This window comes from Pan paniscus, chromosome 12, assembly GCF_029289425.2.
Source record: "Pan paniscus chromosome 12, NHGRI_mPanPan1-v2.0_pri, whole genome shotgun sequence".
NCBI classification, from domain to species: Eukaryota; Metazoa; Chordata; class Mammalia; order Primates; family Hominidae; genus Pan; species Pan paniscus.
In genome coordinates, this window is record NC_073261.2 from 64,370,761 (window position 1) to 64,396,089 (window position 25,329).

The 25,329-nt window shown below is 39.6% G+C and overlaps 1 protein-coding gene across 2 annotated transcripts in view; it reads right to left on the reverse strand.

Moving 5' to 3' along the window:
* The window catches only part of COMMD1 (copper metabolism domain containing 1), a 247,265-nt gene that overhangs the window by 122,384 nt on the left and 99,552 nt on the right, over positions 1–25,329 (reverse strand). For both annotated transcript variants that reach the window (XM_034953229.2, XM_003830875.4), the window contains exon 2: positions 13,817–14,098. In XM_034953229.2, the coding sequence (XP_034809120.1) occupies positions 13,817–14,080 (264 nt within the window). In that variant the 5' untranslated portion in view covers positions 14,081–14,098. The remainder of the gene's footprint in view (positions 1–13,816; positions 14,099–25,329) is intronic.

Here is a 25,329-nt window from a genome sequence, read left to right on the forward strand (position 1 = left end):
GAGTTCAAGACCATACTGGCCAAGCCAATATGGTGACACCCCATCTCTACTAAAAATACAAAAATTAGCCTGGCATGGTGGTGCACACCTGTAGTCCCAGCTACTCGGGAGGCTGAGACAGAAGAATCGCTTGAACCCAGGAGGTAGAGGTTGCAGTGAGCCAAGATTGCACCACTGCATTCCAGCCTGGGCGGCAGAGCAAGACTCTGTCTCAAAAAAAAAAAAAATAATGAGGTTAAAATGGTAAAATTTTGTTATGTGTATTTTACCACAAATTTTTTTTTTTTAAGTACTAAGGAAGGGCTTGGGCCAGAGGCCTTCTACATTTATCTTGGCAATAGAGCAGTGGCATACATGGAATGAAGCCCAGAGCCAACCAGCCAGTACACACATACTAGACAAACACAGGCAGTTCAACACTGCTGGGCAGGATACACTGTTGCCCTGAGTTTAGGACAAGGGATTTATATCCAAAAATTGCTTCCAAGTCCTCTTAAGGCTTGGCTTCCTGGCTTCCTCTCAAGCACCCCATCTGTCTGCAAGAATAGAAACAGACAGCCTGAACAGCTGAAAGAAGTCCAACACCAAGGGCTGCGTGCTGGCAAGCTACTAGTCAGAGGCTGAGGACTTCAGCAGTGCCAAAGCCCTATTCTCACAGGGTCAATGAATCTGCAAAGACATTCATCTTCTTCTCTCCTCCTCTTTAAATCATTTTATTGGGTATAGTATACATAAGAAAGGGCACATCATAAGAAACAATGATTTTCTTTTAAAGTCTATAAAAAATTAATGTTCAGTAATCTCAAGTGCATCTCTCTGTAAGTTGAGAGTTTTAAAAATAAAATTACTTCAGCACAAACAACATTTTCTTAACTGCCAAATGTTAAATGATTTCTTTTATATTTTTCCCCAAGTGGAAGGGGTAATTATAGCTACCAGAAAACTCAAGTTGTATATTAGACAGTCAACACTGCAATAAGACTGTTTAACAATGACTAGAATTACCAAATTATGCTAACATAGTCTTACAAGAAAAAACAAGGTGTTACCCCCAATTCCTCACTTTCTCTCATTCTCTACATCCCTTCCAAGTCAACTCAAAGCAACTCACCCATATTCAAAACATACACTCTACCTGCTCACTTCACTTCCTTAAAATTACCTCTATTTCCATGCTGTTATCTCACCTGGACCACTGTGAGAGCCCAGTAAGTGGCCTCCTGCTTTCACTTTTTTTCCCCCTACAATACTGATTTTTATTAGTTATCCCTAGGTTTGACAAACAAGTTTTGGAACATATTATAATAAAAAAAGTTTTTAAAGGAAGGGACCTGTCATAAATGAGAAACAGAGATGGAAATGTGGAATGGAGATTGTGAGAAGTCCATGTAAACTCATTTCTACTATTTTTTGGAGTGGAATATTAATATTGGCTCCATTCATTTCTGAATACCTCATCTTATTAAGAGAATGAAGGATAACAGTTTTTCTTTTTGTTGTTTTGTATTTTGTTTTTCCTTGAAATCCCATTTACCTAATTAACATCACATGGAGGTTTCAAGGAAAAAGAGAATTGCTTTTAATGTTCAGAAAAGCAATTCCAACCTTAGTGATATTTTCCCCCTGGGATCTCAGTATCCCAGTACTGAGATCCCAGAAATCCATTCTCCATAGGTGAATCACGGCAATCCTATTAGAATATAAGTCACATCACATCTTTCCTTGTTTAAAACCCTCTAATGGCTTCCCATTACACTTAAAATTCTTAACAAGGCTAATTTCTTGCCTTGGTTGCTCCCTCTGCCTGTATTTTGTGCCCCCAGATCTTCCTGGGGCTGCCTCCTTCTTGTCATTCAAAGCTCAGCTCACCTCAGAGAAGAAATCTTCCTTCACTCAAATTAAAGTAAAGCCACTTACTTTGAGATGGGGTCTGGGCATCTTAATTTCTTTTTAAGCTCCTCAGGTGAGTTTGACATATAGTGATGCTTTGAATCACTAGCTAAGTGAATCTTCCTTTTGCTTATAATAGCTTTTCTGCCAATTTACTTCTTGCTACTTCTTACTGACAGCGGGCTGAAAAAATGGAAAATCAACATTGTGGGAGGTGGTGAGAAAGAAATGGCAATCACTAGGGACTTGTACTAAATCACTGCCAAAGGGGCTGGGTGCGGTGGCTCACTCCTATAATCCCAGCACTTTGGCAGGCCCAGGCGGGTGGATCAACTGAGGTCGGGAGTTCAAGACCAGCCTCACCAACATGGAGAAACCCCGTCTCTACTAAAAACACAAAATTAGCTGGGCATGGTGGTGCATGCCTGTAATCCCAGCTACTCAGGAGGCTGAGGCAGGGGAATTGCTTGAACCTGGGAGGCAGAGATTGCAGTGAGAGCCACTGCACTCCAGCCTGGGCAACAAGAGTAAGACTCCATCTCAAAAAAAAAAAAAATCACTGCCAAAGGTCACGTGTACGTGTGTGTGTGTGTGTGTGTGTGTGTGTATGTGTGTGTGTTTGAGACAAGGTCTCACTTTGTCACCCAGGCTGGAGTGGAATGGCGTGATCTTGGCTCACTGCAACCTCCACCTCCTGGGTTCAAGTGATTCTCGTTCCTCAGCCTCCCAAGTAGCTGAGATTACAGGTGCATGCCACCACACCCAGCCCCAGCTAATTTTTTTGTATTTTTTAGTAGAGACGGAGTTTCACCAGGTTGGCCAGGCTGGTCTCAAACTCCTGACCTCAAGTGATCCACCTACCTCAGCCTCCCACAGTGCCAGGATTACAGGCATAAGTCACTGCGCCCAGCCATACATCTATGCATTAAATGCAAAGATATGTTCATAAACTCTAGAGAATCCATCCTGCCTGTATCAACTTTTTTGTTGTTCTTATTTCATGATTCTCAGCTCTGGATCACAGAGTTTACGAAGTTGGAAAAATCATATGTAAATGTCACCTCTTAAGAACTGCCTTCTTCAATTTCCTGGGTAAAGATAGCCATTCCATCTTTTGAGCTTTGGTAAGGCTCTTCCATCTCTGATATAATTTCTTACACTAATTATTAACAAATTTCTTTCATTGTGAGCTCCATAAGATAATAAACTTGTCTGTATTGTTCACTGATACATCCTCAACTCCTATGTAGTGTCTGACACATAGGAGATGCTTTATAGTGAGTTATGTGATTTATCCACTCAAGAAATATTAACTGAACACCATGTGCCGGGAGGCATCCAAGACTGTGAGGATGCAGCAATTAAAAAAAAAAATCTTTGTCCTCTTAAATGCTAATCTGGAGCACTGACAAGATTAATAAGTAAAATAGCATGCTAGGTAGTAATAAGTAACAAGAAGAAAAACAACTAAAGTAACAAAAGGCAGACCAGCAGTTGTCCACAAATTGTGGATGACTGTAAAGGGACACAGTCCCCATTTAGGGGATGAGGAACGTGTTCTGGTTCTTGACTGTACTGGTGTTTTCACAGACATGTACACCAGCCAAAATTAACCAAATTGTACACTTTAAATAAATAGTTTATTGTATTATACATTGTAAATTGTAAATATAAAACATAAAGCAGGACATGGAGAACTCTTTTAGAGAGGTAGCTGGTGAAGGCCTAATGAGAAGGTGATTAAAAAAAACAAAAGACTTTAAGGAAGTGAAAAGGCTAGCCATATCTGGAGTAAGACAAATTGAGAAAGAGGCAAGAGCAAGTATACAGGTCCTGAAGATCCCTGGAATGTTTCAGAAATTAGCAACAAGGCCAGTGGGTCTAGCTAGAGTAGACGAAGTAAGGGAGAGAACTATTAATCTGACTGACACAGAAAGCCACTGGAGTGAACTGGAAAGCCATGAATATATTTTCTAAGTTATGCATTAACAGTCATTCTGGATGCTGTGTGTTGAAAACAGACTGAAAAGCAGAAACAGAGACATCGGTTAGGAGGACGTTATAATCTAGGAGAGAGGTGATGGTGATCTAAACAAAGTAGTTGGGCGTGGTGAGAAGTGTTCAAATTTTAGATATATTTTAAAAATAGACCCAGCAAGATTTGATGGTGGAATGGATGTGGGTAGGAGAAAACAAAAAGATATGAAGTGGAAGAATGGAGGTGCCACTAACTGAGATGGGAAAAAATGCAGGGGGAACAGGTTTTGGAGATATATGAGGAACTTAGTTTTGGGCATATTCAATTTTTGATACCTTTTACACATTTAAGTCAGGATCTCAAGTATGTCATAAATATGTATCTGAAATTTAGGGGAGAAATCCAGTTTGGAGATATACATTTGGGAGTCATTACCATATAGATGGTATTTAAATGCAAGGAATTACATTAGATCGACTAGGAAGTGAGTTGTAAAAAGGAAGAAAAGAAGATCAAGGACAGAGTTCAAGGGTACACCAACATTTAGATGTTGTGAGGATTACAAGGAAGCTGCAAAAGAGATTTTAAAAGAAAAAAAAAAGAGCTAGAAGGCTAGCAGGAAAATCAGGCAAATGCGGTATTCTGGAAGACAAATATTTCAAAGACAAGGTAATTCAAGTATGTCAAATGTTGATTATGGATCCAGTAACTAAAATCTCAAGACTACTATTTAAAATGAGAATAAATGCAAAAACATTATATAAATTTTAAAGGAAAGACTTAGCTAAGAAAAAGAAGTACTGTATTAACAGTACAGCAGTCTAATCTACAATACATCAAAAATATTAAATATCACTTATTATAATCCTTATGTAAAACATTCCCAAAAATTTCTACTTTTCAACTGGTAAGTTATGAATAACTGAATACTTCTGATTTTAATGTTTTCAAAACTAAAAAGCATTAAACTTACATTTTTATTTCACTAGTTACTACAAGTATTTCACTAGCCATTCACTAGAATTCACAAGAATAGTCCTTTCACTATTCATTATAACTAGTAATGCTTTTAAAAGGGGTTTTTCTTAGCTTCTTTATTTTTTATTTTATTTTACTTTGTTAAAACATTCCCTTCTCCACAAAGTATGTTTACAAATAGCTAATTCAGAGTTAGTTTGAATTTCAATAATAAGTTTTAGATTTTCATAGACTTTTTTAACAAGTGTGTGAAAGCAAAAATTATAACAACTTTCTAAGGAAACAAAATTTCTTATTCTTTCTTTTTTTTTTTTTTTTTTTGAGACAGTCTCACTCTGTTGCCCAGGCTGGAGTACAGTGGTGTGATCTCGCCTCACTGCAACCTCTGCCTCCCAGTAACCTCTGCCTCCCAGTTCAAGCGATTCTCCTACCTCAGCCTCCCGAGTAGCTGGGACTACAGGCATGTGCCACTATGCCTGGCAAACTTTTGTATTTTCAGTAGAGACTGGGTTTTACCAAGTTGCCCAGGCTGATCTTGAACTCCTGACCTCAGGTGATCCGCCCGCCTCAGTCGCCCAAAGTGCTGGGATTACAGGCATGAGCCACCATGCCCAGTCTTATTCTTTCTTTTTTCTCTTATAAACTTTAAGCATTGCCTTCTATAAATTATACCTTTAAATTCAACTGTAAGTTGAAGACCATAACTTTAGAACACAAACTATTATGGAACACTTCTTAGAGTTACAAAAAGAGTTGACTCATTCAGAATTAAAGTTTAAGTAAATTCCATGTTCTAAATCTGATATAAAATACGAAATGGAAAATTCCTTTATCTGTTTTTTTTTTTAAAGTATTCTAGACTGGGCCCGGTGGCTCACACCTGTAATCCCAACACTTTGGGAGGCCGAGGTGGGCATATCACTTGAGGTCAGGAGTTCAAGACCAGCCTGGCCAACATGGTAAAATGCTGTCTCTACTAAAAATGCAAAAATTAGCCAGGTGTGGTGGTGCATGCCTGTAGTGCCAGCTACTTGGGAGACTGAGGCAGAAGAATCACTTGAGCACGGGAGGCAGAGGTTGCAGTGAGCCAAGAGCATGCAACTGCACTACTGCCTGGGCAACAGAGGGAGACTCTGTAAGTAAGTAAGTAAGTAAATAAATAAATAAATAAACAAATAAATAATGTATTCTAAAATGATTTAAGTATCTTCAAGCTGTTAAATTTTATCAATGCCTACTGACAAATGACAGTTGAATATCTTATCAGAAAACTAGTTTCACTAATTCTTTGGAGGCTTTCCTTTAGTAGATTATTGAAAGTAAAAATCAACCTTAAATACAAGAATTATCAGAAACAAATTTGTATTGCTTGCATTACAGCTTATATAACCAAGCACGATATCTGTTCCCCTTGGTAGCTATTTGGAGTAAGACAACATGATCTCAAAATGGTGACTGAACGTTGATAAAATAAAATGGCATTTTATTTAATCCCTATATCCTATCCTTACAAATCCCTCTATGTATTTACACACATACACAGGTATAAACAAATATATATATATGTGTGTGTGTGTGTGTGTCTGTGTGTGTGTATGAAAGATTGCGGGTCTGTGTGCATGCGCACGCAACTTTGCTGCTTCCCCTATGACACAAAGCAGATAGCTGTGGTGACTATTCCTCAGGCTTGTGAAGCTACAATGGTACATGACCAAGCTCAGTATAAACTGATTTTATTTATTTACTTATTTATTTATTTAGAGACAAGGTCTCACTTTCACTCTGTCACCCAGGCTGGAGGGTAGTGGTGCAATCACAGCTCACTGCAGCCTCGACCTCCTGGGCACAAGGGATCCTCACTCTATCGAGTAGCTTGGATTACAGACATGCAGTATCACATCTGGCTAATTTTCATATTTTTTGTAGAGATGGGGTCTCGCCATGTTGATCAAGCTGGTCTCAAACACCTGGGCTCAAGTAATCTGCCTCCCTCAACCTCTCAAAGTGCTGGTATTACAGGTGTGAGCCACTGCGCCCAGACATAAACGGATTATTAATTATATGTTTTAGCAGATTCTTACTCCTTATTTACTAGCTAGAATTACAAAAGCAGATCAGTGTATAGTTATGCATAGCTTAACGATGAGGATACCTCCTGAGAAATGTGCCATTAGGTGATTCGTTGTGTGAACATGATAGAGTGTACTTACACAAACTTAGATGGTGTAGCCTGCTATACACCTAGGTTATATGGTATAGCCTATTGCTTCTAGGCTATAAACCTGTACAGGGCATTACTGTACTGAATACTGTAGGCAACTGCAACACAATGGTAAGTATTATATTTGTGTAACTAAACATATCTAAATATAGAAAAGTTACCTTTAAAATACAGTATTATCATCTTATGGGACAACTATCGTATATGTGATCCATCAGTGACTGAAATGTCATTATGCAGAGCATGATTGTATTTAGTTTATTTCAAAAGAAATTTAGAAATTAAAAATAAATGAATACCTTCCCTGGAGATTAGAGGTTTATCTATGTTTCAGACAAAATTGCTGAGTTTTTAATAGAGAACCCAACCTATTTTGATTCTGTAATGTATGGTCAGTGAATATCCCCCTCATCTAATTGCTTATAAATGACAGGAGTGAGCATATGAGTTGGTTAGAAAAAACAACTAGATCAGAAAATATAAAAATCTGTCTTCCTCTATAGGTCTGCTGAAAACTCAACCCAAAACTAGAGAAGTGCTTAAACTAAAACTTACTTGAGAAAAGGCAATAACATTAGCCATTAATAAATAAATTAAAAAACAACAAAGAAAAGAGTTTTATATTTTGGGATCTCTACATGCAGGGCATCTTAAAATCTATGTGCAAGAACAATTCAGTACTAAATGGTTCAGTACTGAGACTAAGTCTAAATGTTTCCTCACAAAATGTCCTTTTGGCCTTGAAGGACAAGAAGTCATAAAAGAAAACCCAATACATCTTTATAAAATACCCAAATTCAAGCCTAAAAAGAAGAAATAACCATAAATGAGACTCCACTGAAGGTATAAATTACCATCCCTTCTCCCCAGTTAGTATTTAAAAAAAGAAAACACTTCTATCGTAATCTCTACTGAAGTTCCAGGAAAGGAAAACACAACAAAGGTGTTAGGTGAATAAATATAAAACATTTCTAAAGACATATGCCAGATTCCTACAGTCCTCATGGCTCAGATCTCACAGTGATTTATGGCCAAATATGACAGGATTTCAGTCTCATAAGCAAAGCACTTGATATTCATCTTTTGGATATAAAATATTCACCTTAAAGCTTTCTGCATGTTTTTACAATTGAATCATGTTTTATTTTTGCAAAATTTTTACTTCTGTTGGAAAAAACATTCACTACAAGCAAACTAATTGGGTCAGTAGTTCCTATTCATTTTCTCTAGCTTTGCAGATTTCCATTAAGGTATACTGCCTTAGTTATTTCTCTATTACTCTGGCTTCCTCATATCTCAAAGGATATCGCAATATATACTGTGGTTTAGAAAACAAGGTTATGTATGTACTTGGCTTCCAATTTTCTTTTTTTTTTTTAATTATTATACTTTAAGTTTTAGGGTACATGTGCACAATGTGTAGGTTAGTTACATATATATACATGTGCCATGCTGGTGTGCTGCACCCATTATCTTGTCATTTAGCATTAGGTATATCTCCTAATGCTATCCCTCCCCCCTCCCCCCACCCCACAACAGTCCCCAGAATGTGATATTCCCCTTCCTGTGTCCATGTGTTCTCATTGTTCAATTCCCACCTATGAGTGAGAACATGTGGTGTTTGGTTTCTTGTCCTTGCGATAGTTTACTGAGAATGATGATTTCCAATTTCATCCATGTCCCTACAAAGGACATGAACTCATCATTTTTTATGGCTGCATAGTATTCTGTGGTGTATATGTGCCACATTTTCTTAATCCAGTCTATCCTTGTTGGACATTTGGGTTGGTTCCAAGTCTTTGCTATTGTGAATAGTGCCGCAATAAACAGATGTGTGCATGTGTCTTTATAGCAGCATGATTTATAGTCCTTTGGGTATATACCCAGTAATGGGATGGCTGGGTCAAATGGTATTTCTAGTCCTAGATCCCTGAGGAATCGCCACACTGTCTTCCACAATGGTTGAACTAGTTTACAGTCACACCAATGGTGTAAAAGTGTTCCTATTTCTCCACATCCTCTCCAGCACCTGTTGTTTCCTGACTTTTTAATGATTGCCATTCTAACTGGTGTGAGATGGTATCTCATAGTGGTTTTGATTTGCATTTCTCTGGATGGCCAGTGAGGATGAGCATTTTTTCATGTGTCTTTTGGCTACATAAATGTCTTCTTTTGAGAAGTGTCTGTTCATATCCTTTGCCCACTTTTTGATGGGGTTGTTTTTTTCTTGTAAATTTGTTTGAGTTCATTGTAGATTCTGGATATTAGCCCTTTGGCTTCCAATTTTCAAATGTTACTTTTTAGGCCAAAGAAAAGTAATACAGACAAACTGAACAGGAGAGAGAAATTTAAATAGGGAGTGAGGGAAACGAAAGAAACCCACCTTCACTAGTTCCTGAATAAATAATCTCAAGCACTCTACAAATTACATCAAGTACAAGCAATATGCCAACATATATTGAATTCTTGTTGTAAAAATATGATACCAAGTTCTATTAACACATCAAATCCAATTATTTTGGCTACCTTTAACACAGTGGTTCTCAACCCTGGATACTGAAATCATCTGGGCAGCTTTAAAGAATAACGATACCTATGTTCCATCCCCACAGATTCTTATGTAATTGGCTGGGGGTAAGGTCTGAGCATCAAAATGTTTAAAGCTCTGAATGTGATTCTTATGTGTGACCATGGTTGAGAACTACTGCTTTAAAATGATATAAACTGAAGACAGTACTTTAGTTGCCCTGGGGTACACAGATAGACATAAACACACACACCAGAGTTCAACAAAAACCTGGTCACCCTTCTTGGAAGCAACTTCTTGATATCCTAGGATTGTTAATTCTCTCACAAGCTCATCCAATGTCAGCAGTGTGAAAACAACTTTGATGTGGGTGCCTATAGGTGTTCTAAATATTGGGTACTTGATTTAGTAGAGTATTTCATAAATAACACTAACCTAGAAGCTGGCATAAGTACTAACCAAGGATCCAGTTCTCATAAAAACATTTCCTGTAGGATGTGGGCTATATATTTTACTGCCAGTCTAGGTTCTATTATTGTTTACTTTATTCTTTACAACTTTTCTTGACTTCATATATTTGTATTAAAAAGGATTTTATAGGCCGGGCACGGTGGCTCAAGCCTGTAATCCCAGCACTTTGGGAGGCAGAGGTGGGTGGATCACGAGGTCAGGAGTTCAAGACCAGCCTGGCCAAGATGGTGAAACCCCCATCTCTACTAAAAATACAAAAAATAAGCTAGGCACAGTGGCAGGCACCTGTAATCCCAGCTACTCGGGAGGCTGAGGCAGGAGAACCACTTGAACTCGGAGGGCGGAGGTTGCAGTGAGCCGAGATTGTGCCACTGCACTCCAGCCTGGGTGACAGAGTGAGACTCCGTCTCAAAAAACAAATAAAAAGGATTTTATGGGCTAAAGTGCAATATCAATCATTTTCATTGTGACTATTTCTTTACCACTTTGAAGTATGTGATGTACAATAAACTGTACATAATAAAGTGTACAATTTTATAAGTTTTGACATATGTATACAATCATTGTCACACTTTTTTTCTTCTTCTTTTTTCTTTTTTTTCCTGAGACACAGTCTCACTCTGTCACCAAGGCTAAAGTGAAGTGATCCGATCTTGGCTTGCTGCAACCTCCGCCTTCCGGGCTCAAGTGATTTTTGTGCCTCAGCCTCCTGAGTAGCTGGAACTACAGACACACACCACCACACATGGCTAATTTTTGTATTTTCAGTAGAGACAGGGTTTCACCATGTTGGCCAGGCTGGTCTCAAACTCCTGACCTCAAGTGATCTGCCTGCCTCAGCTTCCCAAAGTGCTGGGATTACAGAAGCGAGCAACCTGTAACCTAGAAACCTATGATAGTATTAACGAAATAATATCATAGCTTTCTAGGAGTCTTAAAACAGATTATGTTTTCATATTCCTGACCAAATGTTAAATATAGACAAAATGAAAGCACTGCTGGCAGGATGAAAACTAAATAGCCGATATAAATAGCTGGTAAAACTTAGATATCCAAGTGTACTTATTAAACTTTTCTAATCTGTTGGATGTGTGTGTGTGTGTGTGTGTGTGTGTGTGTGTGTGTAAAAATATCTGTCACATAACACAATGGTTAAGAGAACAGACAAGTTTTTTTTGTTTTTTTTTTTTGAGACGGAGTCTCACTCTGTCGCCCAGGCTGGAGTGCAGTGGCACAATCTCGGCTCACTGCAAGCTCCACCTCCTGGGTTCACACCATTCTCCTGCCTCAGACTCCCCAGTAGCTGGGATTACAGGCGCCCGCCACAACGCCCAGCTAATTTTTTTGTTTTTAGTAGAGACGGGTTTCACCATGTTAGCCAGGATGGTCTCGATCTCCTGATCTCGTGATCCACCCACCTTGGCCTCCCAAAGTGTTGAGATTACAGGCATGAGCCACCACGCCCGGCCTGTTTTTTGTTTTTTTTTTTTTTTTGAGACAGAGCCTCACTGTTGCCCAGACTGGAGTGCAGTGGCACCATCTCGGCTGACAGCAACCTCTGCCTCCCGGGTTCAAGTGATTCTCCTGCCTCAGCCTCCCAAGTAGCTAGGATTACAGGTGCCTGCCACCATGCCCAGCTAATTTTTGTATTTTTAGTAGAGATGGGGTTTCCCCATGTTGGCCAGGCTGGTCTTGATCTCCTGACCTCAGATGATACAACTGTCTCAGCCTCCCAAAGTGCTGGGATTACAGGCGTGAGCCACCGTGCCCAGCAAGAGAACTGACTTTAGGATCAGACAAACTAGTCAACAAGTACAAGTAGCACTACTTTATAATAACTGAATAAAAGGTACTCCATATTTAAATTTTTTTTTTGCAACAGGGTCTCCCACCCAGCCTGGAGTACAGCGATGTGATCCCTGCTCACTGCAACCTCCACCTCCCAGGATGAAGCAATTCTCCTGCCTCAGCCTCCTGAGTAACTAGGATTACAGGTGGCCGCCACCATGCCCGGCAATTTGTTGTTGTTGTTGCTGTTGTTTTGTTTTGTTTTTGTATTTTTAGTAGAAGAGATGGGGCTTTACCATGTTGGCCAGGCTGGTCTTGAACTCCTGACCTCAAGTGATCCACCTGCCTTGGCCTTCCAAAGTGCTGGGATTACAGAGATGAGCCACTGCGCCCGGCCAAAAATTTTTAATGAATTATCTTTTTTTTTTTTTTTTTTTTCTGGTGGAATCTCGCTCTTGTCACCCAGGCTGGAGTGCAGTGGCTCAATCTCGGCTCACTGCAACCTCCACCTTCCGGATTCAAGCGATTCTCCTGCCTCAGCCTCCCAAGTAGCTGGGATTATAGGCGCCTGCCACCATGCCTGACTAATTTTTGTGTTTTTAGTAGAGACAAGGTTTCACCATGTTGGCCAGGCTGGTCTCAAAGTCCTGACCTCAGGTGATCCACCCACCCTGGCCTCCCAAAGTGTTGGGATTACAGGTGTGAGCCACTGTGCTCAGGCTGAATTATCTTTTATTATTTAAAAAAATTTTTTTTCTTGAGACAGAGTTTCGCTCTTATTGCCCAGGCTGGAGTGCAATGGCATGATCTTGGCTCACTGCAACCTCCACCTCCCAGGTTCAAGCGATTCTCGTGCCTCAGCCTCCCAAGTAGCTAGGATTACAGGCATGTGCCACCATGCCCAGCTAATTTTGTATTTTTAGCAGAGACGGGGTTTCTGGTCTCTGTTGGTCAGGTTGGCCTCGAACTCCTGACCTCAGGTAATCCGCCCACCTCAGCCTCCCAAAGTGCTGGGATTACAGGCATGAGCTGGGATTACAGGCATGAGCTGGGATTACAGGCATGAGCCACTGTGCCAGGCCCTGAATTATCTTTTAAATTAAAATTAAAGTCAGTACAGAACTGCAAACACTGAAAAATCTAAAGAAACTATAAAAGAAAATATGTAAGAAAATCTGACAGCTCATCAAGTAAGAAATACATTTCTATTGTAGGATATAATAGAAGCACTTATTTGATTATTTATCTGAAAATAAATGTGATTAGCTAATTCATTGACCTGGGTTTTCTCTTCCTAATTACCAGTTTCTTTTTTTTTCCCCAAAGACATAAGCCAGATCATTAAAAGTCTGAGCTGGCAGTCATCTGCAACACAAAGTGAATGACTTCAAGAAAAACCATATAGACATTAAAATTATCTGCTATAATGACTGCTGTAACTGTTGGGAAAAGAAGCACTGTACATAAGATTAAACTGAGAATTATTTGTGACCTCAAGGACAGAGATAGCACATTTAGGGGTCTTTACGAACAATGTATTAATGTAAATTAAGATACACTGCCTCCTATACCTGACTGATTATTAAAGATGACTGGATGTGATTGTGTTGTTTAATCCAAATTCTTAGTCTTTATTTATTATCTCTATCATTGCCTTGGAAATTCTGAACAGATGCCAAGGATTTTGAGATCTAACCAAATGCAGTAGTGGTCAGCTTCTGAGCAATCACATTATTGGCCCATTCTGTTCTGAGACAGCTGCCAGGACCATGAGGCTAGTTTCCAGACTCTGTCCACAAGCGAGAGTATCCAAATTTTCAGATGATTCTACCTCTGAAAAAGGATTCTAGGAAACAGTGTCTTTTCCTGTTGCTGTTATTGCATAAAATCAAGCTGAATAGACAAGCTAACATGTAGTGAAAAATACAGTTTACAAAGGAAAATTGACTTAAGTTTAACTCACCTGTCCATATTTGCCTAATTCCAGCTCTATAATGGCAACAGGTGTGTGTATTTGAGCTGAGTGCCTTGACTGAGACTTGCCATCAACTCTCCAGCTCAGGCCCCGAAGCCCGCTATTCCAGCGGCTCTGGTTCATGAGGCTCTCACGGATTTTTGTCTTGTGGCTCTTCCAGAATTTGGAAATGACAGCAGCTTGGTCAGATGTGATCCCACCTTGCTTTTTGGTTTGAGCAGTCAAGAATGCCTCCAGCTGGTTGAAATCCATGTCTGCAGACGCAATAGACTATAAAGATGACAGAAAAAGCAAAAAAATTGAATTAAGTAGGTAATTAGAAAAAGATAGCTTCTTAACTACAGATTATATTTTGAGTGACTCTTAAATCACTGAAACAGCCCAGACACAATGGCTCACACCTGTAATCTCAGCACTTTGGGAGGCAGAGGTGAGATCACTTGAGGTTAGGAGTTAGAGACCAAACTGGCCAACATGATGAAACCCTGTCTCTACTAAAACTACAAAAATTAGCCAGGCATGGTTGTGCGTGGTATATATGCAATAACAGCAATCTCAGTAATCTCAGCTACTCAGGAGGCTGAGGCATAAGAATCGCTTCAACCGGGAGGCAGGGACTGCAGTGAGCCAAAATTGCGCCACTGCACTCCAGCCTGGGTGACAGAGAGAGACCCTGTCTCAAAAAAAAAAAAAAAAAAAAAAAAAATTCACTGAAATAAATTTTAATAAAAGGTCATCAAGGGACAGTAAAGAGGCCAGGTACAGTGGCTCACACCTGTAATCCCAGCACTTTGCAAAGCTGAGGTGGGCAGATTGCTTGAGGTCAGAAATTCGAGACCAACCTGGCCAAAATGGTGAAACCCTGTTTTTCTACTAAAAATACAAAATTGGCCGGGTGTAGTTGCGCACACCTGTAGTCCCAGCTACTCGGGAGGCTGAGGCAGGAGAATCGCTTGAACCCGGGAGGCAGAGGTAGCAGTGAGCTCATATCACACCACTATACTCCAGCCTGAGCGACAGAGCAAGACTGCACTCAAAAAAAAAAGTGGGTGGGGGAGGGGGCAGACAGTAATGAGAATAAGCTCTTTATAACAAAAATACTCCCTTTGGAAACATCAAATATCAGAAAAGCTACTGTTAAAAATTCCATGTCACTCAATTCGGTATCAATAACTAGAATATAATTTTTAAATATCCAGTTCTATGGCGGGGAGATAAAATGAAATTTTTTTTGAAGTAATAAAACAAGCCAGGTGTGGTGGTGTGTGCCTGTAGTCCCAGCTACTTGGGAAGCTGAGGCAAGAGGACAGCTGGAGCCCAGGAGTTCGAGTCCAGCCTGGGCAACACAGCAAGACCCTGTCTCTAAAATAATAATAATAACAATAAAACAAAAGAATAAAATTAATTGGTTGTTTGATAAAATCTTACATAATTTCACAATGCCTTATAGCCAGGCTTGGTTTGATATACTTCAACTGTATAATGCCTTATCCATATGAGGCACTAAGTAAATTATTGTTAAGTGAATGTATTATCTTAGCTTTAGAAGCCCATCTTCAGCCAAACAGCTCATTCACAATAATACTACTGTGAAATTATACACTACTTTATACTTTCCCATAAATTTTCAAAAGTTAATTGCCATTGAATCTGGGTTCTCTATTCCAGCACCCAAGAAGACAAAGTAACTAAATATAAGCTCAAGCATAGTAACATGCCTTAAATTTGCACAGTAATCTTTAGCATACCATAGCATTTTCACATCTACAGGCATACTTCATTTTATTGTGCATCACTTTATTGCACTTCACTTTATTATAATTCACAGACACTGCATTTTTTACAAATTGAAGGTCTGTGGCAACCCTATATTAAGCAAGTCTATTGGTGCCATTTTTCAAATAGCATATGCTCTGTGTCACATTTTGAAAATTCTCATATTTCAAACTTTTTCACTATTATTTATATCTGTTATGGTGATCTGTGATCAGAGATCTTCAATGTTACTAGTGGAATTCTTTCAGGGCGCCATGAACCATGCCCATAGAAGACAGATAAACTAACTAATTGATAAATGTCTTGTGTTCTGACTGCTCCAACCACTGGCCATTCCTTCTCTTTCCCTCTCTGCAGGCCTCCCTATGACCTGAGACACACAATATTGAAATTAGGCCAACTAATAACCCTACAATGGCCTCTAAGTATTCAAGTGAAAAAGTCACACATATCTGATTTTAAATCAAAAGCTAGAAATGTTTAAGCTTAGAGAGGAAGCCAAGATAGGCTGAAAGCTAGGCCTCCTGTGCCAGACAGCTAGCCAAGTTGTGAACGCCAAGGAGAAGTTCTTCAAAGAAATTAAAAGTGCTACTCCAGTGCACACACAAATGACAAGAAAGCAAAACACAGCCGGGCGCAGTGGTTCACGCCTGTAATCCCAGCACTTTGGGAGGCCGAATCGGGCAGATCACTTGAGGTCAGGAGTTTGAGACCAGCCTGGACAACATGGTGAAACCCTGTCTCTACTAAAAATACAAAAATTAGCTGGGTGTCGTGGCCCACGCCTGTAATCCCAGCTACTCAGGATGCTGAGGCAGGAGAAATGCATGAATCCAGGAGGCAGAGGTTGCAGTGAGCCAAGATAGTATGACTGCACTTCCAGCCTCAGCCTGGAGAACAGAGTGAGACTCTCTCTCAGAAAAAAAAAAAAGAAAAGAAAGCACAACAGCCTTATTGCTGATATGGAGAAGGTTTTGGTGGTCTGGACAAAAGATCAAACCAGCCACCACATTCCCATAAGCCAAAACCTAATCGAGGGCAAGGCCCTAACTTTCTTTAATTATATGTAGGTTGAGAGAGGTGAGAAAGTTTACAGAAGAAAAGTTTGAAGCAAGGTTGGTTCATGAGGTTTAAAGAAAGAAGTTGTCTCCATTAACACAAAAGCACAAGATGAAGCAGCAAGTGCTGATGTAGGAGCTGCAGCGAGTTATCCAGAAAATCTAGCTATTTGATGAAGGTGGTTACACTAAACAAAAGGTTTTCAATATAGATGAAATAGCCATGTATTGGAAAAAGATACCATCTAGGACTTTATTTTTTGTTTGTGAGTTCTCATAAAATAGGACTTTCACAGCTAGAGAGAAGTCAATGCCTAGCTTCAAAGGACAGGCTGACTCTCTTGTTAGGGGCTAATGCAGCTGGTGACTTGAAGTTGAAGCCAATGCTCATTTACCATTCAGAAAACTCTAGGGCCCTTAAGAATGATGTTAAATCTACTCTGCCCGTGCTCTATAAATGGAACAACAAAGCCTAAACAGCATATCTGTTTACAGCATGGCCTGCTGAATTTAAAATACTCAGCTGAATTTAAAATATTCACAGTGCGCTTAATATTTTACGGAAAACTACTGCTCAGAAAAAAGATTCCTTTCAGAATATTACTACTCACTAACAATGCACGTAGTCACTCAAGAGCTCTGATGGAGACGTACAAGGAGATGTTATTTTCATGACTGCTAACACAGCATTCATTCTGCAGTCCATGGATCAAGAAGTAATTTTGACCGTCAAGTCTTTTTTTTTTTAAGAAATACATTTTGTGACCAGGCATAGTGGCTCAAGCCTATAATCTCAGCACTTGGGAGGCCGAGGTGAGCAGATTGCTTGAGCCTGGGAGTTCAAGACCATTCTGGGCAACATGGCAAGACCATGTTTTTACAAAAAATACAAAAAAATTAGCCAAGCGGGGTAGTACGCATCTGTGGTCCCAGCTACTTAGGAGGCTGAGGTGGGAGGATCACTGTGAACACAGGGGGTCAAGGCTGCATAAGCCAAGATGGCACCATTGCACTCCTGCCTGGGTGACACAGCAAGACCCTGTCTAAAAAGAAAAAAAAAAAAAAGAAAGAAATACATTTTGTAAGGCTATAGCTGCCATAGACAGTGATTACTCTAATGGATCCAGGCAGAATAAACTGAAAACCTTCAGGAAAGGATTCACCATTCTAAGTGCCATTAAGAACATTCACGATTCATAGAAGAATGTCAAAATATCCACATTAAAGGGAGTTTGGAAGAAGTTGATTCCATCCCTCATGGATGACTTCGAGGAGTCCAAGACTTCAGTGGAGGAAGTAACTGCATATGTGGTGAAAACAGCAAGAGAACAAGAATTAGAAGTGAAATCTGAAGATGTGATTGAATTGCTGCAATCTTATGATCAAACTTGAATGGATAAGAAGTTACTCCTTATGGAGGAGTAAACAAAGTGGTTTCTTGGTATCTAGTCCTAGTAAAGATGTTGTGAACATTGTTGAAGTGACAACAAAGGACTTAGAACATTACAGAAACTTAGTTGATAAAGCAGCAGCAGGGTTGGAGAGAACTGACTCCAATTTGGAAAGAGGTTCTACTGTGGGTAAAATGCTATCAAACAGCATCACATGCTACAGAGAAATCTTTCATGAAAGGGAGAGTCCACGGATGCAACAATCTCATTGTTGTATTATTTAAGAAATTGCCACAGCCACCCCAACTTTCAGCAATCACCACTCTGATCAGTAAGCAGCCACTGAACTCAAGGCAATTCAAATCCCACTTCTGACACACACACACACACACACACACACGCACACATATTTAGAAAACAAAAACAAGACATCAAGGCAAGACCCTCCACCAGCAAAAAGAATATGACTAGATGAAGGCTCAGGTAATCATTAGCATTTTTTAGCAATAAAGTTTTTAGGTTTTTTTTTGGGAGATGGGGTCTCTGTTACTCAGGCTGGAGTGCAGGAGCACAACCATAGCTCACTGCAGCCTCAAACTCCTGGGCTCAAGTAATCCTCTCACTTCAGCCTCTTGAATAGTAATAAAGTATCCCTTAATTAAAGTATGTATACTGCTTTTAAAGACACAGTGTTCTTACACAATATAGTGTAGTATGATATGGTATGGTATAGTATAAACACAACTTTAATGCACTAGGAAACAAAAAAATTCATGTGACTCGCTTAATTGCATTATTCACTTTATTGTGGCCACCTGGAACCAAACCCAGGGTATTTCTGAGGTATGTCTGTATTACTGCACTTGACCCTCATAATCAATTTTCAAAGGCAATGAGGTAGATGATAGTATTATAGTGCTCTTCACTCTCAACTTACAGAAAAGGAAACTGAAGCTTCAAGCAGTCAACTGATTTTTCTGAAAGCACCGTGATATAAGTGCAGGGCCAAAGCCTCAACAGTTAAGCCAGGTTTCCCTCTGATTAGTTGTCACAAGTGACTACACAGAGAAGTAGACTCGGTATCACTACCACTGAAAAAAATGTAAACTGGTACATTCTGTCAACAATGATACAGAGATGCCAGTCCCTAACGAGTAGCTACAATGCTTCAGTTGCTGGCCTTCAGAGATCCTGAGACATCAAACAATGATTTGAAGAGTATTACCACAAATTTTTTACTTAAGGTTTAGATGATTGAGTGAGGAATATGTAAGTGTTCTCAGAACTTAGAGGGCCAACTAGCTCAGTTTAACAGTGAATAGAAAAACTGAGAGATAAGATTGAGAAGGCAGTCTGGAGCCAGATTAAAGTACATCAAGTTTAGACATTGTTATATATACGTAATGAGGGGCCACTAAAGGCTAGGTAACTGGGAAATCATGATGCAACGTGTGGTTTAGAACGCTGAATCTGGCCAGTGTGGTGTCACGCCTGCAGTCCCAGCTACTCCAGAGGCTGAGGCAGGAGTATTGTTCAAGCCCTGGAGGTTGACAATGACCAGCCTGGAAAACACAGCAAAACCCTGTCTCTCTTTTAAAAATGTTTTTAATTAAAAAAAAAAATTTTTAAGCTGAATCTGATAACAGTAAGTAGTTGGACTGAAGTGAAAATTTTTCAGAGGGCTAGGGCAATGGAGCCTAGGAGAGGACAGCAGCAGTTAATAACTTAGTCCCCAGGGTAAGCTTCCCCTTGCCTCTTCTTTGCTATGCCCCTATCTGCTAGTGGCCATGGGGACTGGCATAAGCTCCAAACCAGACAGATCACAATATCCTCCTTTCTCTGGGCGCACTGACTGGTCCCAATTTAGGGCAGGAGAAATGGTCTTGTCTTTTTGGGTCATAGTATAAGAAGGACATGAGGCTGGGGTTACAGACAGCATTTTCTTGGACCTTTTGGCAAAAGCATGTCTGCAAGAAAATAGAATGAAGTGAGAGTGGATTTTAATGGGGTGATATCCCTGTTTTATAGTTCCCAAGACCCTAGTTCCTGCAGGCCTTCCTGCAATTCTATAATGCTATCTCAGCATCCTTCCTACAGACAACCCAAAATTCCATCAACTATTCAATTTAAGCTGTATTCCTATCATTTGGAACCAAGAGTCTTGACTAAAAGAGAGTGGTGGCAGTGGGAACAGAAGAATGTAAAGGTAACAACACCAGGTAGAACACAGGCAGAGCAAGTGAGACTGGAGCTGAAAGAAAAACAAGCTGTCTTTCATTTCTTCATTAATACAAAAAATTATATGGTAAATATTACAACTTTCTGGTACATTAAAGATATTTCACATTACAATTCAATAAACATTTACTGAATATCTGCCTATTTACCAGATAGCAGGACCCCAAACCTCTGGCTATGCCAATCAATACAAATACAGGCTGGGCGTGGTGGCTCACACCTGTAATCCAGCACTTTGGGAGGCTGAGGGGGGCGGGTCATCTGAGGTCAGGAGTTCATGACCAGACTGACCAACATGGAGAAATCCCATCTCCACTAACAATACAAAAATTAGCCGGGGGTGGTGGCAGGTGCCTGTAATCCCACCTACTCGAGAGGCCGATGCAGGAGAATCGCTTGAACCCGGGAGGCGGAGGTTGCAGTGAGCCAAGATTGCGCCACTGCACTTCAGCCTGGGTGACACAGCGAGACTCCGCCAAGAAAGAAAGAAAGAAGGAAAGAAGGAAGGAAGGAAGGAAGGAATTATTTTGTATAATATACTATAATTAAGTCAAATTATTTCCACTGACACCTTGCTTCACAATATTATGTCACAACTCAGGTAATCTGTATCATTCTTCTTCTCAAATAATATCAAGAGATATCCATTCTGATATAATTTCATCTGTGACAAAAGTTATTTTGGTTGGGTTCCAGTCAATAATATCTTGAACTAGGGTCAATTCATCCAAATTTAGAACAATCAAAAATTAAATGAGAAATTGATTTTGGTTTAGGTTCAAAGTCATCAATTTTCACTTAAGAAATATTTGAATAGCCACTATAAAACAGATACTGTTCACAGCACACCACTTCCATCTACTGGCAGCCTAGGCTGACAGCCTGGTACTCATCCTTTATTCTTCTCTCTCTTCCACATCTTGAATCAGTGGTTTTCAACACTGGCTGCACATTAGAATCCTGAAGTACAATTTTAAAATATCAGCACCCAGCTATTATCCCAGAAATTCTGATTTCCAGGAATTATGGAGTAAAGCCTAGGCACTGGTATTGTTAAAAAGCTTCCAAAGTGATTCTGGCAGGCAACAAAGTGTTAAAAACAAATGCCTCTCGCAGTAAAATAAGTTCAAAAAGAAAAAGAAAAACAAATGCCTGTAACTTTCAGTTGTCAAGTTCTACTGATTGTTACATCTGAAATAATTCTCTAATAATATGTCCCCTCTGATCTGTCCCTACTAGCTGGTAGAAGCCCTCACTATCTTGAACCTAAACTAAGTGTGGACTCCCTCAAGTCTATCTTCTATACCACTATCAAAGTGACCTATCTATAATATGAATATAGGATGCTGGCACTTGCTTGTTTAAAGTTATCCCATGGCTGGCTATTAGTTGCTTCAGTGGTGGTCAGGAAGGATGGTGTGAAGCACTCTCCTATGAGGTATAAGGTAAGTTGTACATAATATAGTTAGCAGTAGTAGTAGTACAAGTATTAATGTTTGTAAAGATTTTTATAAGTATAAATCAGAGGGTTTTCAAAGTATCCTTATATTAAACAATTACCTCCCTCATTTTAATTGTTTACTTGAATGGAAGAAAAAAAGAAAATTAAAAACACAGGAACTCTGCATAGAACTATATTATGCATGTATTACTATCTGTTAAATGTGTCGCAGAGGAATAAAAATTTGAAAACTGATAAACCAAAACAGTGGTTCTCAACCAGGTAGTATTGCCCTCCCAAAGGCACCTGAGAAATGGTGGAGGCTACATTTGGTTTCACAGTGATTGGAGGGAGTGCTGTTCGCATTAAGTGAGCATGAGCTAGGGATGCTCGGCATCCTTCAATACCCAAGAAACGGGAGTTGGCAAGTTTTCTGTAAAAGTTGTAACCATCTGCTGCATATTCTTCCCTTTTTCGTACAACTCTTTAAAAATGTAAAAACCATTTTTAGCTCATAGGCTATATAAATACAGGCAGTGTGACCACCTGTGGGCTGATGTTTGCAGACCCCTGACCAAGAACATCCCACAGGACAAAAAGACCTGTGTCTCACATGACTTTGCAATGTCCCATCTGACATTGTGTGGAAAAACCTGTTTATAATTACTTGAGCCTAAAAATTAAGTATTTTGTTTTACATAAAAAAGTATTTTTTCACGGTTTTAATAAACACCAAGTTTTCCAGGAATGCAATTAATACAACTTGTACTTTGACTTGGTCAGAACTTTACAAATAGGATGTTAAGTATTTTGAAAAATCTCATTACCAGTGACAATACCATTTAAAATATCTTACCTACCAATACAACACATTTTATATACCTGCATTTGTTGCTGTGCATTCACAGTAATACCATGTATAGGTACAAGCATCTGATTAATTCATTATGTGTTCTAATGATATAATGTTTAAGCATTTATATTTTAAAATATATATTTCAAATCATGTTGTTTTAGATTTCTTATACTTTTCCTTTGTACTACATTTATGACATCATATTAGAAATTATGTTTTAATTTTATTATATGTGAATTATAAGAATTCCTTTTAAGGATCATAAAGGAGCATTAGAAAATATTTACTACAAAAAAAAAACACTGGGCTGGATATGTTTGAGAATCACTGAGCATGAAGTTCAAACTCAACACAACAGGCCCTGCTTATCTTTTAGTGTCTTACAACTTCCTGCCTCCCACACTTGACACTCAAACAGCACTAACCTGTTTGTAATTCCCCAACTAGCAATCCCAATATGATGCTTCTTCTATGTGTCTCTGTTCGTGCTATTCTAAATGTTCTGAAATGTCCTATCATCACCTTCAACAGATTAATTTCTATTCACCATTCAAGACTCAGTTCAAGTATGGCTTCCCCAATACTCCTCCTCTCCTAGTAAGGTAAGTGCCCCTTTCTCTTCCAAAAATGCCCTAATATCTCTATCCCTGCACTTACCTCAATGAAATGAAATTATGTCAAAAAGTCTATTTGACCCAACAGAGTCTAAACTTTGAGAGCAGGGTCTATGTATCTCTGCAAATACATCATCTAACACCTTGAAGTAGAATTCATATTCCAACAAGCATTCATACTGTATCAATAACATTTCAAATAAAAAATTCTAAATGTTGCAGATCAACATTAAGTCCAGAATTCTTTAAAGCTACCAACTTCTTGCTTTATAAAATTCTCTCACATACATTCACAAACCATAAACTTCTTTAAGATAAGAGTAGAAAATAATTCAGGGTGCTGATTTCTGTTTGCCTAATCTAGCCTAGCAAATTAGCAAGGGGCTCAGAGCCAAAAAAAATTTAAAAATTAGGCTACGATACTAAAGAAAAAAAAAGAATTTTAATGAAAAATGAAAATGTAATTCATCACTTTTTTTTTTCTTTTGAGACAGGATCTTCCTCTCTCACCCAGCTGGAGCGCAGTGGCACAATCACAGCTCACTACAGCCTTGTCCTCCTGGGCTCAAGCAATCCTTCCACCTCAGTCTTCTGAGTAGCTGGGACTACAAGCGTGCACCACCATGCCTGGCATTATGTGTGTGTGTGTGTGTGTGTGTGTGTGTGTGTGTGTATATATATATATTTTTTTTTTGTAAAGACAGAGTGATATGGTTTGGCTTTGTGTCCCCACCTAAATCTCATCTTGTAGCTCCCATAATTCCCATATGTTGTGAGAGGGACCCACCAGGAGATAACTGATTCATGGGGGCGGGTCTTTCCCATGCCATGATAGTGAATAAGTCTCACGAGATTTGATGGTTTTAAAAATGGGAGTTTCCCTACACAAACTCTTCTCTTGTCTGCCACCATGTGAGACATGACTTTCACCTTCCACCATGATTGTGAGGCCTCCCCGGCCACATGGAACTGTAAGTCAAATAAACCTCTTTCTTTTGTAAATTGCCCAGTCTTGGCTATGTCTTTATCAGCAGCATGAAAACTGACTAATCCATAGGGGCTCACTATGTTGCCCAGGCTGGTCTTGAACTCCTGGACTCAAAGCAGTCCTTCCGTCTCAGCCTCCCAAAATGCTGGGATTACAGGTGTCAGGCAGTGTGCCCAGCCTCTCTGAATTACTTCTTGCAACTCTATGTCAAACTATAATTATCTCTAAATACAAAGCTTAATTAAAGAAAAAAATCTATAAGAACTTCTCTGACCTCTAGATTTAAATTCTAAGTCTTCAATATGGCTTACAAGGCAAATCACAGTCAGGAAACTTCTCCCCTTCTCTAGCTTCATTTCTCTTCATATCCCCCTACCTCTTAAAATCTTCCAATCATTTGTTCTTCCTACCATCGCTTTTGAGCTCCTTTTAGCTCTTAAGTGTACATTCTATCTCTATCCTCTTGGCTTTTGCCTAGGCTATTCTCTCTGCCTAGAAAATCTTAGTTGCTATTCCTTTATCGTCTTACCTTGTTGATACCACCTCTTTCTTCAGGCTTCGATATAGATCTAACTTTTTCCATGAAGTCTTTCCTTAACTCCCAAATCTGGGACGGGGGCCTTTCTAGACTGCCTAGTAAACTAGTGGTATTTATTAAAATGCAGGGTAACTGCCAGGCCTATATCTTGCTCCAAAGGCCACTGCTTCTTACTTAATATTTAATCCCCAAGGTCTGCAAAACTGGAACACAGTAGGTGCTCTACAAACACACGTTGAAGGGAAAGCAAAACTATGGAATACAGTGAAAAGATCAATAGTTGCCTGGGTGTGGTGGCTCACTCCTGTAATCCCAGCACTTTGGGAGGCCGGTGTGGGCGGATCACTTGAGGTTGGGAGTTTCGAGACCAGCTGGCCAACATGGTGAAACCCAACTCTATTAAAAAAACACACAAAAAAATAGCCAGGCATGGTGGCACATGCCTGTAATCCCAGCTACTCGGGAGGCTGAGGCAGGACAATTGCTTGAACCCAGGAGGTGGAGGTTGCAGTGAGCCGAGATTGTGCAACTGCACTCCAGCCTGGGCGACCGAGTGAAACTCTGTCTCAAAAAAAAAAAAAAAAAATCAATATTTGCCAGG